Source organism: Callithrix jacchus, chromosome 22 (genome assembly GCF_049354715.1).
Source record: "Callithrix jacchus isolate 240 chromosome 22, calJac240_pri, whole genome shotgun sequence".
NCBI lineage: Eukaryota > Metazoa > Chordata > Mammalia > Primates > Cebidae > Callithrix > Callithrix jacchus.
The window spans coordinates 4,100,001-4,115,950 of record NC_133523.1 but is presented as its reverse complement, the minus strand read 5'-3'; the positions used below and the strand labels follow the sequence as shown (position 1 = coordinate 4,115,950).

Below are 15,950 nucleotides of genomic sequence, written 5' to 3'. Positions count from 1 at the left end.
GCCCTCCTGCTATGGATGTGGTGAGGGGATTTCTGAGAAGCTTCCAAGGTGCAGCTGAGTTGAGAGCCACCAACCCACAGGTGGGAAGGGGACAGGGGTCAGAGCTGTGGGGTCCTGTGCTCACTGAATGCCTGGTGTACCCTGCACAGGAAGGCAGAGCCCCACAAAGCGCACGCCGCCCCCGTCTCCATCTTAAAAACTGAATGCTGAGGCCTGGTGGGGCAGCTTGAGTGAGGGCACATGGGCCAGGGCAGGCAGTGGGACTTGTCAAGCCCCCGGGATCTGACATTTCCTCCCGGCCGGTGGACAGAAAGGGTTTTGATGCATGGGTGAGGCCCGTCCTGTGTCATGGGGGCTTCCAGAGCGGAGCCTTGGAGGAGGGCAGGCTGCCAGGACATGAGAGCAGCAGTGTACTCTGGGCAGGCTGCCGTTTGCAAAGCTTGGGGCTGGGGGCAGTTGTACTCATGGTGCTTTGGGCTATGACCTCCAGGTATGGGCTAGAAGGTGTACCAGGTACCTGATGTGGGCAGAGCCTCAGGCTCAAGCAACTTCCTGCTCTTGTGTCGCTTCCTCCCAGGCTGTGTCCTGAAGTCTTGACTGGCCTGCTGGACACCCCCAGCCCCACACAGCCAATGCAGTGTGGCAGCACAGGGACACTCCGGCATCCCTTGGCCACGTCTTGCAACAGCTTGGAGCCACTGCCAGTACAAGAATGGTGGGGCGTTGGCAGGCAAACACCAGCTAGACCTGGGGAACACCGTGGATGCCTGGTCCAGGGGCAGAGGGCACAGCCCACAGCCCCCATGTCAACAGTCACCAGCCCACGGCACACAACACCTCACACTCCTGCCTAGGCCGTGTGCACGTCTTCACACAAGTGACCAGACCCGGGACGTTAAATTTGCCGATGGCTTCAGAGATGGCACACCCTGTGACACTTGGCCTCCAGAGGGCAGGGCCAAGCATGTGACCTCAGGTGGCCTCCCTCTGGGAGCCTCCATTTGGGGCAGGGCCTGGCAGCCACTCGACTCCTCGTGAAGCACTGTGTACTGGGAAGGGCCTCACAAGGTCCCTCTTCTCCCTTCTCCCTTCGAGGCATCTCTTGGCTCCAGGCACACACGGGATGCCCGGGGTGAAGAAGGAGCGCCTGTGCTGGGACAGCGGTGCTGGGGTTGAGGGGTTCCGCCCCGTTCCAGGGCTGTTTTTCACATCCCAGGCGCTCTCAGAGGTTTGGGAATTAAGTGCTTGATTCTGCCTCCCACCACACGAAAGAGACGTCATTGTCATCGCTGTTCCTGCAGCTGAGAGCCATGAGGACTGTGGTGTGCCAGGCCTGTGCTGACTGCCTTGTGAGCCTCAGTGCCCATGTGGCAAGGGCCGGGCTGTCTCATCCCACAGACGCGGGCACCAGAGTGCAGGAGAGTGGCGGCTTCCCTGCCTGCACCTCTGCTTTTAACCGTCACTTCCTGCTGCCTGTCCCAGCTGAGCTGGCAGGATTTTTTCTTATTTGGGACAGAGTCTCGCTCTGTCACCAGGCTGCTAGAGTGCAGCTTCCACCTCCTGGGTTCAAGCAGTTCTTGTGCCTCAGCCTCCCAAGTAGCTGGGACTACAGGTGCACGCCACCACACCCAGCTTATTTTTGTGTTTTTAATAGAGACAGGGTTTCACCACGTTGGCCAGGATGGTCTCAATCTCCTGACCTCATGATCTTCCCACCTCTACCTCCCAAAGTGCTGGGATTACAGGCATGAGCCCCACCGCGCCTGGTCAGGATTTTTTTTAAGTAGACACAAAATATTCAAGAATGGGGGCAGATCCCCACATTGCTCTCTATGGGGATGTTTGTGTAGGCGCCTTGGGAAGCAGTGTCTTCTGAATCATGTGTTCCCAGGCTGAGGCTCTGGACTCCACTATGGCTAAGGTGGAGCCTGCTGTGGCGGGGTCCCTGTGGATGTGTGAGCAGCACTGTGAGTGGCAGTCAGGACACACAGACGAGGATAGGCCACCCCCGCACTCCCCCTGCAGGCCCACCCTGCTCTGGGCCAGCAAGTGGCCCTAGGGTGCCTGCGACAGTGCCTGAGGCATGTGTCCCGTTCGCCTGGCTTTCTGCCACCTCCTGTGGATGTGATGTGGCTGGAAGGTGGCCCAGGGCCTCCTGTCATCTTCCTCCTCCCCTGGGCTCACAGCATTTCCCCTCTTCTGTCCTCCAGCTGGTCAGTGAGAAGGTCGGAGGGGCCGAGGGGACCAAGCTGGATGATGACTTCAAAGAGATGGAGAAGGTGAGGAAGAAACCGTGTTCTCCATGTGGTGATGGCACCTCCCTGGGCCTGACCTCTGCTAGGCATAGTGGAGGTGGCCAACTCTGACTGGCCTGGGTCTGTGGAGTGATGGGGCCCAGCAGGCATGGAGAGCTGGGGTGTGGGGGCCTTGTCAGCTGGACTTGACAAGCAGGCAGCCATGGGGACGTGGCTGAGCTGAAGACATGGAGGGAGGTTGGGGGATCCTAGTGTGGGCTGTTAGGGAAGGAGGTGGGGCAGCAGGGGCCTTGTGTACCTTGAGCCCCCAGTGGCTGTAGAGTCTCATATGCCGCGTCTCTCCACAGAAGGTGGATGTCACCAGCAAGGCGGTGACCGAAGTGCTGGCCAGGACTATCGAGTACCTGCAGCCCAACCCAGGTGGGTGCTCCAGCCGATGCTAGGGCCTTCCCAGGCCCTCAGAGGGAACGTAGGGGCTGACAGAACCACCAGGCTCATGGGTGGCAGGTTTTAGGCACTGCTGGATCCAGGGGTGCCGAGGCTGTGCTTGCCTTTCCACGTCAGCCAGCAGCTCAGCCCCTTTGTTGCCTCACTCAGGCCGGCCAATTCCTCAAGGCTGTCCCAACCTTAAACCTCTTCCAGCCAGCAGTCCCGGCAGGGAGCCTCTCCCCCAGCTCACTTGTGGGACTTATTTGTACTGACTGTCCCTCCCCAGAGCCCCTGGCCTGGGCTCCATGCTTGGAGCCCATGAACTGGGTCTCCCCAGCCGTGAGGCAGGCCTTTCCCCAAATGCGGGCTCCATAGGAGGCAGTGGACATGGGGCAGACCCACAGCCAGCATTGTCCACTCAAGCCCTACCAGGAGCAGACCCAAGCAGGCAGCGGAAAGGACATAGCTCCTCACCCACCCCAGGAGCCTTGGCCTCCCCACCCCCCACTGCCCATCACCGCTGCGCGTACTCCTTCCTGGCACCCCCCTAGATGAAGGGTTCCTGGTCATAGCCACATTCTGGGAGGAGCAGCCCTTAGGAGGAGGTGGTGTTGCCCCAAGGAGCTTGGTTACCTCTCCATGCGCTGCCAGCTCCTTCGAGGCTGGTGGGAGCAGGGAAGGGACCCTCCACTGTGCTTTGTGTGGCCTGGACTGTCCGCAGGCACAGGAAGTAAGGGTGGGGCAGGGGATGTGGGGGCTGCAGCCCACTCCCACCGGGCCGTCCTGTTCCAGCCTCGCGGGCTAAGCTGACCATGCTCAACACGGTGTCTAAAATCCGGGGCCAGGTGAAGAACCCCGGCTACCCGCAGTCGGAGGGGCTCCTGGGCGAGTGCATGATCCGCCATGGGAAGGAGCTTGGCGAGTCCAACTTTGGTGAGTACTGCTCTCTGGAGGCCACACCCCCACGAGGCAGGGCAGGTCCAGGTCCGATCCACGGCCTAGTCCCTGCCTGTGCTGAGCCCTGGGGATGCATGGTGGCCCCCACAGCTTTCCAGTTGCAGGGGACTGCACAGACAGAGCCATCCAGCACCGGCCAGCAGCCAACGGGGCTCATTCCTGTGGCTCCAGATCGTCCCCAGCTCAAGCTAGTTGATTCCCCAGGGCCTGGCCCCCCAGCATCTGTCCTCCCACCACCTTCAGCCTGTTGAGGCCAAGCCTGGGCCCTTTTAGGAGCACAGGGAGGGAGGCTGCTTTAACATCCCACATGGATTCGGATTTTAGGGCCCTTGGTTTTGCTCTGAGTTCCTGGAGTGTGGGGGCTGGGCGTGGTGGCTCACACCTGTAATCCCAGCACTTTGGGAGGCAGAGGCAGATGGATCACCTGAGGATGGGAGTTCCAAGTCCAGCCTGGCCAACATGGAGAAACCCCGTCTCTACTAAAAATACAAAAATTAGCCGGGTGTGGTGTGGTACATGCCTGTAATCCCAGCTACTTGGGAGGCTGACGGCAGGAGACTCGCTTGAACTTGGGAGGCGGAAGTTGCCGTGAGCAGAGATTGCACCATTGCACTTCAGCCTGGGCAACAAGACTGAAGCTCTGTCTCAAAAAAAAAAAATTAGTAGTAGTGGGGAAGGATCTGGATGTGGGTACACACCTGTGGTCCCAGCTACTCGGGAGGCTGAGGTGCCAGCATGGCTTGAGCCCAGTTGGAGGCTGTGGTTAGGTAGTACTGCGCCACTGTGTTCCAGCCTGGGCAACAGAGCAAGACCCTGTCTCAAAAACAGCTAAGGAGACTCTCAGTCCCGCGGTCCCAGGTCCACTGTGATGGCTTCCCCGACTGCTTCTCCACAGGTGATGCATTGCTGGATGCTGGTGAGTCTATGAAGCGCCTGGCAGAGGTGAAGGACTCCCTGGACATAGAGGTCAAGCAGAACTTCATCGACCCCCTCCAGAACCTGTGCGAGAAGGACCTGAAGGAGATCCAGGTGCTGCCCCTGCGTCAGCCCCAGGCCTGTCCCTTCGCCCTGCTGGGTGGGGCAGGCCCCGTTCCGCCACCCTTACGCCACTCCAGCTTCGGCACTGCCCTCTGGGTCTCGCTCAGGCAGGCGAGTGCCCGTGGTGCAGGGATGGTGGGTCACACCATGCATGGGGCAGACCTCCAGCTGTTGCCGATGTAACCTGTGTCCTCCACTGTCCCCAGCACCACCTGAAGAAGCTGGAGGGCCGCCGCCTGGACTTTGACTACAAGAAGAAACGGCAGGGCAAGATCCCTGATGAGGAGCTGCGCCAGGCACTGGAGAAGTTTGAGGAGTCCAAGGAGGTGGCGGAAACCAGCATGCACAACCTCCTGGGGACGGATGTGAGTTTCCGGGGCGCCGTGTCCTTGGGAGGCCAGCTTGGGGGCCTCAAGGGAGTTGAAGGATGGAGGTGGCAGCAACCTGGCCGCAGCAGCAGGGGCAGTTGAGGGTGCAGGGTGCAGGCCCCAGGCCCCTCTGCCTCCTATGAATCTACCTTGCAATCAGGGCGGGTACAGGACAATTGTGCTGGCAGGAGCCCCTGAGCCCTGCTGTCCCCGCAGATCGAGCAGGTGAGTCAGCTCTCGGCTCTGGTGGACGCGCAGCTGGACTACCACCGGCAAGCCGTGCAGATCCTGGATGAGCTGGCGGAGAAGCTCAAGCGCAGGTGAGCCGGGGCCCTGTGCTGCCACGCGCCCTCTGCCGGTGGGTGTGGGCAGCACACCTTGCTCCCGTGAGTGCCTGGCAGAACAGTGCCCGGGTCAAGTCCAAGTGCAGGGAGGGGCTGGTCCCCAGAGGACTGAGGGCTTTGAGGTCAGAGGAGCCAGGGGACTGAGAACTCTGAAACACCAAGCCCTACCCCCGACGCAGGCCCTTGGACTCCTGATCACGTGCCTGTCCCCTCCCTGGCTGTACTTTCTGCTGCCTCAAGGACACCCAGGCTCCCGTCTCTCAACCTGCTTCAGGGCCTTGGCATGTGTCAGGCACCAGCTGTGGTGGGAAAGCAGGGAGGAGGCAGGAGGGATGTGACTGGGGGCCCTGCAGGTAGAGACTGTAGCAGGACGCAGCTGCTCGCCAGCCTCTGAGGCGCCCCCAAAGTGGGGGTCCAGGCTGGAGGCCCTCTGGGTAGACATCCCAGTTGAGTCACGTTCCAGAGTCTGGGTGTCACCACCCCACTGCCGCCCTCTCCCGAGCTAGGTCATTAGGCAGTGGTGTAAACACAAGGGTGGGGCTGCCTCTCCCTTCACAGGATGCGGGAAGCTTCCTCTCGCCCCAAGCGGGAGTATAAGCCCAAGCCCCGGGAGCCCTTTGACCTCGGAGAGCCTGAGCAGTCCAACGGGGGCCTCCCCTGCACCTCAGCCCCCAAGATCACAGGTAATGGGGCGTGGAGCCATCTTCTGGAGGTGGATGCCAGCGGGTAGGGTGGCTGAGGGCTGGGCCTGTCTTGGGTCTCTGCACCAGGCCCCTGGGTACAGCTCTCAGCTCTGCTCCATCTGGACCACCAAGGCGGACGGCAAGGGCTGGCCCTGGCTTACTGCAGAGGAGGCCCTGCCCCACCATATTGAGCCACAGCCTCTGCGTTTTGCTTATGTTTAGCTTCGTCGTCTTTCCGATCTTCCGACAAGCCCATCCGGACCCCTAGCAGGAGCATGCGTGAGTGTCCCAGGCCCGCCACAGCCTCAGTGCTGCCTTCCACCTTCCACCCTGGTCCTCTGCCCAACCCAAGGAAGGAGACAGGCTCGGGCACAGGCCCACACCTTGCAACACGCCACCTCACTGTGTGAATGAGGAACTGCCATGTCCCTGCTGCTGTGACTGCCAAGGGCATCAGCCCAGCTCTAGGCTGTGTGGTGGCTTTAAGGGTTGAGGGTGTCTGGTCATTCCTTGTCACCCCAGCAGCACTGGGTGTCCCTAGTACCTCATAGGAGCAGCTGTGGTGACCACTTACCAAGACTCTCCCGTCCTCCCTCCTGGGTGGCAGTAGAGGCTGGACCCCAGAAGTGGCAGCGGGTGGCCTCCACCCACCCACAGGCTCCAGGCCACAGCAGGTCTGAGTTGAGACCCTAGGCTGGGTGGGGTGGGGTGGGTTATAGGAGCCCCAGCCTAGGCGCTAGCCCCACAGCCTGCTCCCGCCCCCAGCACCCCTGGACCAGCCGAGCTGCAAGGCGCTGTATGACTTTGAGCCTGAGAATGACGGGGAGCTGGGCTTCCGAGAGGGCGACGTCATCACGCTGACCAACCAGATCGATGAGAACTGGTACGAGGGCATGCTGGACGGCCAGTCGGGCTTCTTCCCGCTCAGCTACGTGGCGGTGCTCGTGCCTCTGCCACAGTGACTGGCCGGTGCCCACACCCTGCCCCTCCGTCCACACTGGCCGCCACCCCCTGCTGGGTCTCCTGCATTCTACGGGGTCCCTCCTGCCAGGGCGGTGTCCCAGCCTGTCGGCGCCCTTGAGGTACTCCCTGAGCAGGGCTCCACACTTGGGTTGGGGGGCTTATCTGCATGGCTGGGGATGCCTGTTTACACTAGTGCTGACCCTCAGTGGTGATGGCTCCCTTCCCAACTCCATGGCGCTGGCCGAGGTGGGGCAACACTACGGTGCTCTCAGAAACACTAAAGTTCCTCTGGGCGGTCCCCCTCTCCGTCCTGATCTCACGGGGGCCCGGCCCACTGCCTGCCCTCGAGTGCTGCGGCCTTAACAGGATGGGATTGAGTGTCCCTACGGGGTGGCTCAGACAGGACCCTGGTTTTTGAGACAGAGTTTCGCTCTTGTTGCCCTGGCTGGAGTGCAGTGGTGTGATCTTGGCTCACCACAACTTCCACCTCCCGGATTCAAGCGATTCTCCTGCCTCAGACTCCCCAGTAGCTAGGATTACAGGCACGCACCACCATGCCCGGCTAATTTTATATTTTTAGTAGAGACAGGGTTTGTCCATGTTAGGCTGGTCTCGAACTTCTGACCTCATGATCTGCTTGCCTTGGCCTCCCAAAGTGAGCCACTGCACCTGGCCTAAATCCTGCTTTTAAATCCCCTCCCAGCCTGGTGCTGGCGATGGGCCCTGGTCCCACTCCAGGGCCACTGTACCCCTGCCTCACGCACACACACTCCTTGTGATGAGGGCCAAGCACAAGGTCAGGGCAGAGGCCCTCATCACTTCCCAGGCCTGATGGCAGCTTGCAGCCTGGGGACAGAGGCCACCTGCGATCCTTGGGGTAGCTCTGCCTGAGGACAGAAAAAATGGCCTCCTGCAGGGCCCCAAGCTGCCAGGCCCCACCCTTCAAGTACCTTTTCATTTTTTTTTTTTTTTGAGACGGAGTTTCGCTCTTGTTACCCAGGCTGGAGTACAATGGCGTGATCTCGGCTCACCGCAACCTCCGCCTCCTGGGTTCAGGCGATTCTCCTGCCTCAGCCTCCCGAGTAGCTGGGACTACAGGCACGCGCCACCATGCCCAGCTAATTTTTTTGTATTTTTAGTAGAGACGGGGTTTCACCATGTTGACCAAGATGGTCTTGATCTCTTGACCTCGTGATCCACCCGCCTCGGCCTCCCAATATGCTAGGATTACAGGCTTGAGCCACCGCGCCCAGCCCCTTTTCAGCTTTTTAACTGCCCCCAGCCAGGCCCACAGAGGCCTGTGTCACTCAGGCACAAGCTGCCACCACCAGCCACCGACACACCCCCAGCACACCTTACACTTAAACGGGACCATGGCCCTAGCCACCCTGCTGAGGGCCAAGCACAAAGGCTCCAGTGAGCAGAATCTTCCAGTCCCTGGTGGCCAGGCCTCCCCTTTCTGAGCCACTGCCACCCCACCCCACCTTGTGGGAAGTGGCCCAGCCCTTTCCTCTAGACCAAGGCAGGCAGCCCGAGTCTCTGAGACCCCCTGCCCAGACCAGCAGGGCCGCAGCCCCAACATGCTTCCTCTGTTGCCCAATCCAAAAACTGATGAAATTGGGGGGGGTCCTCTGGGCCAGGCCACATTCACATTCCCCTCCTCCTGTGGCCCGGTGAAGCCTCTGGACCCCAGGCTCTGCTCTGCACCCCCCTTGTCAGCAGTACATGGGGGGCAGACACGCCAGCATAAGTGAGTACACAGCCTTGGGCATGGTCCAGGGCAAACGGAAATGTACACCTGAATTTTGTAAACAGAAGTATTAAATGTCTCTTTCTACAGCCCCTTGCCTCGTCTTGGTGCAGAGGCAGGCCTGCCACCCACACCCCAGCAGGTCCCCTGTGCCCCACACGTGCTGCAGAGCCCGAGTCAGGTGGGACTGGCCCTGAAGCTCCTGCACCAGTTCCCGGGTGCAGAGGCTGAGGAACCCCTAGTGCCCTGGAAGCAGGGGTGATGGCATCAGCCTGGGTACCCAGGCACCCTCACTCTAGCCTTGGGGAGACCAGCACGGCTGGCTGCTGCTTCCATTTCTTTTTATTACCGGAGCCCACCCTACCCTGGGAGGCTCAGCTCCCCTGCTTGAGGATACTGCACACCTGCTCCAGCACGTGGCACAGGCTCTGATCCTTAGGCGTCCTGCTGGCCAAGGAGATCTGAAACGAGAGGGCTGGGCCTCAGGCTGTGCTCAGGGGTTCTGGCCAGCCCCGTGCCTCACCATCCAAGTCCAGCAGCCTGGCTGAGTCCCCTGCGACCAAGGCACAGGGCTAGGGTCCCACAACACAGCCTGCTGCTAAGCCAGAGGGGTGGTATGTAACAGGAGGACCTGACTCCTGGGGGTGGCGGTGCTGCATGGAGCGGTGGGGCTTACATGCAGGTTCCCGATCCTGCCCTCACCTCGGCCTCACCCTGCCTGGGTTCCAGACACCCATGGCAACATCACAGCTGCCAGCCGAGAGCTAAGCAGTGTTCTGCTTGTTAGCCCCTTTCTCCGCAGGGTAGGGTGACAGCAGGAATTACCCTAAGACACTCAGGGATGCCAGGCCCTTAGGCAAACATTCCAGGATCCTGGGCCCTCTGCAGGGAGCCACTCCCAAAACCCGCTGCTGGGACCTCGTCCAGTGCTGCCAGGGCTTAAAGTTCCAATAAAACCTGGCCTGCACCCTGCTGGGGTGGCCTTGGGGTGACCAGGGTCAGGTGCACTCTGCCAGCTGGGCCCATGGGGTTCACTACTGCCACCTTTTAGGCTGCCCCAGGGGCCTCTCCTGGGACTGCATTAGGAGGTCTGCGGGGGATGTGGGGCTCACCTTCAGCTTATCGAGGTAGGTATGCTCCTGGCTCCAGGGTTCCTGGAGCCTCACAAGGTCAGGGGCGCCCTTGTAGAACTCCACCAGCAGCATCTGCAGGACAGGGCAGCATGTACTCCCAGCCTCCCTCCCCACCCAAGGCGCACCGGCCCCTCTCCAGGGTTCCAGTCTCAGGCAGGCCCCAGGCACTAACAGATAACCACAGAGATCAGGAGCGACCTTAGCTGGAGGCCAGGAGTGCTCTCTGGAGGGGGAGGCAGCCGCGCTACCCAAGTGGCTGCCACGACAGGTCCACCTGGACCTGCACTCACTGAGCCCAATTCTCCAGAACCACACCGGCCTTACATGGCCCCTGGTCCACCTCATCCCAGCAGTGACACCTGTGAGGTCGCAGGTTTGATGAACTAATTTGGGTTTTGTTTTTTTCTTGAGATGGGGTCTCACTCTGTCGCTGAGGCTGGAGTGCAGTGGCGAAATCTCGACCCACTGCAACCTCCACCTCCCAGGTTCCACCCATTCTCCTGCCTCAGCCACCCGAGTAGTTGGGACTGGGAGTCCACCACCAGGCCTGGCTAGTTTTTGCATTTCAGTAGAGACTGGATTTTGCCATGCTGGCCAGCCTAGTCTCCCAACTCCCGACCTCAGGTGATCCACCCACCTCAGCATCCCAAAGTGCTGGGATTACAGGCAGGAGCCACTGTGTCTAGCCTAGTTTATGAATGTTGAACGTACAACTGTTAAGTGTTCATCCAGGTCCCACAGAAGTCGCTGGGGTTGCTCCACTGGAGGGCCTGGCACAAGAGGCCAGCCCTTGGAGAACAGCAGGCAGTGGATGAGGGAGGGGCCCTGGCAAGGACCTGGGACTCTATCCTGAGAGGGATGGAAAAAGCCCTGACCCAGGCCCCCAAGGCACCACCAGCCTTAGCTTCCTGAGCCCACCAGTGGGGAGCAGACCAATGCATCTTGTGCACCCTGCTGTGCACTGCCAGCCCCTGCCTGCAGCGAGCTCACCATCTCGTGAAGGATGTCGTTGGTCAGGAAGCTGTCCTGGACGTAGGCCATCTCCACATCCATGGGGATGCCGTAGTCACTCGGCCTTTGCTGGTAGGGACACAGGTCAGTCAGAGAAGCCTCTCCAGTCCCCAGCCCACAGCAGTTGGGGACAATGGGCAGTGCCCGGGCTGGGAATGGGAGTGTAAACCCCAGCCCAGCTCTGCACTGGGATTGGCACCTGGCGGTGGAACCAGGGAGGCAGGGTAGCATCCTCCCTCTGACAGAGGCCTCGAAGAGAGCCAGGTCCCTGAAATTACTTTCCAGGCTGACCTCTGACTTCAGGGCAGGCTTAGGGAATGAAGCCAGGCAGGTTCAGGATGGGAGCCCTCTTGGTACTCAGCAGCGAACTACACACGGAGGCCACACACCCAGGCTCACCAAAGCCTCAGCCCGGCAGCAGTGACATCCCCATTTCACAGATGGAGAAACCACGGCCCCAATGCTCCAGTGGAGCCTGGAATCAGGGGCCCCCGCCTAGTCGTGACCCAAATGCCCAGGTACTCCCCCCCCCCCGGCACCCCAGGCCTCCGGGGCAGCCCCACCTACCTCGGGAGGAGGCATCACCCAGAAAGGTGAGATCTTGGATTCAGGGCCTGGGTTGCCAGAGTAGTAAGGAGCTGGTGGAGGAGAGGGAGAGAGGGGCTGGGTCTGGGGGGCTTGGGTGGCCCAGCAACCCCCCTTTTTGCACCCCCCATGGCCCCAGCCGGTGGCATACAGCAGAGCAGGGCAAGACAGGGCTGGAAGCCGTTGCTGGAGCCCTGAAGCCGCAGCTGGTAGTCCATCTGCGTGTCGATGTCCTGCAGAGATGGCAGCGCCGGGCTGTGCGGGTGGCTGTGGTACCAGCCCACCAGGGACAGGCCCCGCAGGAACAGGCTTTGGTAGATCTGGGGACAGAGGCACAGCTCAGGCGGTGCAGGGGTCTGAAGGGCTCCAGTGAACTCAGCCGCCCAGCCCTGGATGAGCCCCTGCTGCATACCCTGCGTCCAGTGGTAGCTAGAGAGAGCCCCCAAGTCTATCTATAAATGTAAGACACACCCGGCCACAAAGCAAGTGCCTGAGAGTCGTTTTGTTCACCGCTGTACCCCACCTTAAGGAATAATGGCCGCCACACAGTGGGCACTCAATGAAGACAGGCCGGGCACAGTGGCTCAGGCCTGTAATTACCCCACTGGGAGGCCAGGAGTTCGAGACCAGCCTGGCCAATGTGGAGAAACCTCTTCTCTACTAAAAATATAAAATTTAGCTGGGTATGGCGGTGTGCGACTATAGTCCCAGCTACTCAGGAGGCTGAGGCAGGAGAATCGCTTGAACCCAGGAGGCAGAGGTTGAAGCAGGCTGAGATTGTGCCACTGCACTCCAGCCTGGGTGACAGAGTAAGCCTCTGAAATAGTTAAAGATTCTGGCATCACACCGGTAATCCCAGCACTTTGGGAGGCTGAGGCGGGTGGATCATGAGGTCAGGAGTTCGAGACCAGCCTGGCCAACATAGTGAAACCCTGCTTCTAGTAAAAATGCAAAAATTAGCCAGGTGTGGTGGTGAGCGCCTGTAGTCCCAGCTACTCTGCAGGCTGAGGCAGGAGGATCGCTTGAACCCGGGATGCGGAGGTTGCAGTGAGTGAATACCACACTCTTGCACTCCAGCCTGGGTGACAAAGTAAGACTCCATCTCAAAAAAAAAAAAAAAAAGCCAAGTGTGGTGGCATGTGTCTGTGCTCCCAGCTACTCTGGAGGCTGGGGCAGGATCTCTTCAACCTGGGCAGAGCCCTGATTATGCCACTGTACTCTAGTCTGGGCAGCACGGCAAGATCACATCAGGAGAGAGAGAAAAGGGCAGCTGGTACCTCCTGAGCCTTTACTAGATGAGGCCTGGGAAAAAGCATTCATTATTGGCAACCCTTCATTTTTTATTGTTTTAGATAGAGGATCTTGCTCCGTCACCCAGGCTGGGGTGCAGTGGTGCCTCACAGCTCATGCAGCCTCGACATCGCGGACTCAGTCCATTCCTCCTGTGTCAGCCTCTCAAGAAGATGGGACTACCTGGCTGATTTTTTTTATTAGGCGAGGTGTTGCTGTGGCCCCAGGCTGGTGTGGAACTCCTTGGCTCCAGCAATTCTCCTGCTGAGATTCCTGCTGTGAGTCCCCATGCCTGGATCTGATGACCCTTCATTTAAGCCGCTCAATTTGACAGACAAGGAAACCCAGGCTGTGAGAGGGGAGGGCGGGTGAGGTTTCCACGGCAGGGTCAGGTGAGCCAAAAGCAGCGCTCTTAGGCGGGGTGTGGTGGCTCACACCTGTAGTCCCAGCACTGTGGGAGGCCAAAGTGGACAGATTACCTGGGGTCAAGAGTTCAAAACCAGCCTGGCCAATGTGGTGAAACCCCTTCGCTACTAAAAATACAAAAATTGGGCCAGGCGCGGTGGCTCACGCCTGTAATCCCAGCACTTTGGGAGGCCGAGGCGGGTGGATCACGAGGTCAAGAGATCAAGACCATCCTGGTCAACATGGTGAAACCTCATCTCTACTAAAAATACAAAAAAATTAGCTGGGCATGGTGGCACGTGCCTGTAATCCCAGCTACTCAGGAGGCTGAGGCAGGAGAATCGCCTGAACCCAGGAGGCGGAGGTTGCGGTGAGCCGAGATCGCGCCATTGCACTCCAGCCTGGGTAACAAGAGCGAAACTCCGTCTCAAAACAAAACAAAAATTGGCAAGGCATGGAGGCACACGCCTGTCATCCCAGGTAGTCAGGAGGCTGAAGCAGAAGAATTGCTTGAATCCAGAAGGTTGGAGGCTGCAGTGAGCCAAGATCACACCACTGCACTCCATCTTGGGATACAGAACAAGACTGTCTCAAGGAAAAAAAGCAGTACTCTTAACCCTTCACTGTGGGGCTTCAGGCACAGAGATGGTGACACTGCCAGCCACTGGCCAGTCACCAGGACAGCTATGTCCCTCCCCAGCCCTTCCTAAAATGCCACCTCCCAGGCAGCCCCTCACCTCCTCTTCAATGGCAGCTGCAGTCTCTGCGTCCCCAAGCCGGCTCCTACAGGGGAAGGCTCTGAGCACCGTCAGCACTGTGGGGAGGGGTGGCTGTTACTCCGTGGTCCTTGGTCCCTCAACGCCACCCTCTGACCCAGCCCTGGATACCCACTCTGGCTGTTGATGTCCCAGCGGCCCCCCAGGTAACCCACGACTTCACTTCGAGTCAGGTGGCTGTGGAAGTCCTGGGAAGGGAAGGACAGCAAAAGAAGGATCAGGCAGTGGCCCTGTCCCAACACTGGAGCCAGCCTGCCCCTCATTCTCTTTATTCCAGACCAAGTCTTGCTCTGTCGCCCAGGTTGGAGTGTAGTGGCACCATCCCAGCTCACGGCAACCTCCCTCCTGGGTTCAAGTGATTCTCCTGCCTCAGCCTCCAAGTAGCTGGAATTACAGGTGTGCAGCGCCACGCCCGGCTAACTTTTGTATTTTCAGTAGAGGAGGGGGTTTCACCATGTTGCCCAGGCTGCTCTTGAATTCCTGAGGTCAGGTGACCCGCTGCCTCAGCCCCTAACAGTGCAGGGATTACAGCTGTGAGCTCCCACGCGTGGCCATGCACCCTCCTTCATGCATTCATTGAGCACCCACAGTGTACCAGTAGCAAACAAAGCAGCCAAAGACTGACACAGCGGGGAGGCCCTCCTGCTGCCCCTGACCAGGCTCCCCTGGCCCTGGACCCTCCGCCCTGGACCAGGTGGGCCACACACCAGCAGCAGCAGCACGTTGCTGGAAACAGCCACGTTGAACGGCTGGAACTTGTTGATGGCTGCAAAGGACGTGACTTCCACCAGGGTGTGGGGGCTCCTGTAGGGGCCAGGAGGATTGTACAGCCTCGGGAACCACCCCCAGGCTCCTCCCTCGCCCCCACCCCACAGCTCTGAGGATCTGAAGCTCTGTCCCGCCCCCCACTCCTGCCCTTGCTACCCCCAGACCAGCAAGAGATCCAGGAGAGCTGGGGCAGGGGCAGGGCTTGGGGTGAGTCTGACCTGGCAGAGTCGCGGCTGCCCAGCATGCAGTAGCGGACCGGGACCCGGATCTTGCTGTCCACCCGCTTGCCCAGGGTTGTGGCCTCTGAGAGAGAAAAAGGCAGGATCAGTCCCTCCCCAGCCCAAGGCAGAAAAAGCTAGGGGGCCACTGGGCATGATGGTGCATGCCTGTAATCCCAGTGTTCTGGGAGGCTGAGGTTGGAGGATCGCTTGAGCCCAGGAGGTTGAGGCTGCAGTGGCTCACGCCTATAATCCCAGCACTTTGGGAGGCCGAGGTGGGAGGATCATGAGGTCAAGAGATCAAGGCCAACATGGTGCAACTCCATCTCTACTAAAAATACAAAAAAACTTCGACGTGGCAGTACACAACTGTAATTGGCCTGTACTCCCAGCTCCTTAGGTGGCTGAGGCAAAAGAATTCCTCGAACCCAGGAGGCAGAGCCAAAATCATGCCACTGCGCTCCAGTCTGGGCAACACAGTGAGACTCCATCTCAAAAAAAAAAATTTTGTTTTTAATTTTACACTGAGAAGCTAAGGTGGGAGCATTGCTCAAGTCCAGGAGTTCAAGACCAGCTTGGGCAAGATGGTGACATCGCATCTCTACAAAAAATACAAAAATTAGCCAGGCGTAGTGGCGCACACCTGTGGTCCCAGTTACTCAGGAGGCTGAGGCAGGAGGATCACTTGAACCTGGGAGGCCGAGAATGCAGTGAGCCGTGGTGCAATCACAGCCTGGGGAGCAAAACAAAACTTTCTCAAAAACAACCGCAATAAAAACCCACATACAAGATGAGAAAAGAAAAAAAATCAGGGGACAAGTCAAACAGAGGAGGTGTTAAAAGTTAGATAGTCCCGGGCGTGTTGGCTCGTGCCTATAATCCCAGCTTCTTGGGAGGCTGAGGCACGAGAATCGATTGAACTCGGAAGCCAGAGGCTGCAGTGAGCCAGGATCCCACCACGGCATTCCAGCCTGTAC

General features: G+C 59.4%; 2 protein-coding genes across 5 annotated transcripts in view; one reads left to right on the top strand and one right to left on the bottom strand.

The window, feature by feature from the left end:
* Window positions 1-8,876, top strand: part of SH3GL1 (SH3 domain containing GRB2 like 1, endophilin A2) — a 39,011-nt gene extending 30,135 nt beyond the window's left edge. For both annotated transcript variants that reach the window (XM_035286831.3, XM_078361562.1), the window contains exons 2-10: window positions 2,211-2,279; window positions 2,603-2,675; window positions 3,477-3,617; window positions 4,537-4,670; window positions 4,886-5,044; window positions 5,264-5,367; window positions 5,950-6,074; window positions 6,297-6,353; window positions 6,840-8,876. In XM_035286831.3, coding sequence (XP_035142722.1) covers window positions 2,211-2,279; window positions 2,603-2,675; window positions 3,477-3,617; window positions 4,537-4,670; window positions 4,886-5,044; window positions 5,264-5,367; window positions 5,950-6,074; window positions 6,297-6,353; window positions 6,840-7,036 — 1,059 coding nt within the window. In that variant the 3' untranslated portion in view covers window positions 7,037-8,876. The remainder of the gene's footprint in view (window positions 1-2,210; window positions 2,280-2,602; window positions 2,676-3,476; window positions 3,618-4,536; window positions 4,671-4,885; window positions 5,045-5,263; window positions 5,368-5,949; window positions 6,075-6,296; window positions 6,354-6,839) is intronic.
* Window positions 4,148-15,950, bottom strand: part of MPND (MPN domain containing) — a 22,687-nt gene continuing 10,884 nt past the window's right edge. For 2 of the 3 annotated variants that reach the window (XM_054250178.2, XM_054250179.2), the window contains 10 exons: window positions 14,974-15,058; window positions 14,695-14,791; window positions 14,103-14,175; window positions 13,949-14,025; window positions 11,668-11,836; window positions 11,499-11,569; window positions 10,911-11,000; window positions 9,900-9,992; window positions 9,192-9,248; window positions 4,148-5,441 (listed from right to left, as the gene is read on the bottom strand). In XM_054250178.2, coding sequence (XP_054106153.2) covers window positions 5,358-5,441; window positions 9,192-9,248; window positions 9,900-9,992; window positions 10,911-11,000; window positions 11,499-11,569; window positions 11,668-11,836; window positions 13,949-14,025; window positions 14,103-14,175; window positions 14,695-14,791; window positions 14,974-15,058 — 896 coding nt within the window. In that variant the 3' untranslated portion in view covers window positions 4,148-5,357. Of the gene's footprint in view, window positions 5,442-9,111; window positions 9,249-9,899; window positions 9,993-10,910; window positions 11,001-11,498; window positions 11,570-11,667; window positions 11,837-13,948; window positions 14,026-14,102; window positions 14,176-14,694; window positions 14,792-14,973; window positions 15,059-15,950 lie in introns of those variants that run through there. The other variant, XM_017967842.3, reaches the window with a different exon arrangement.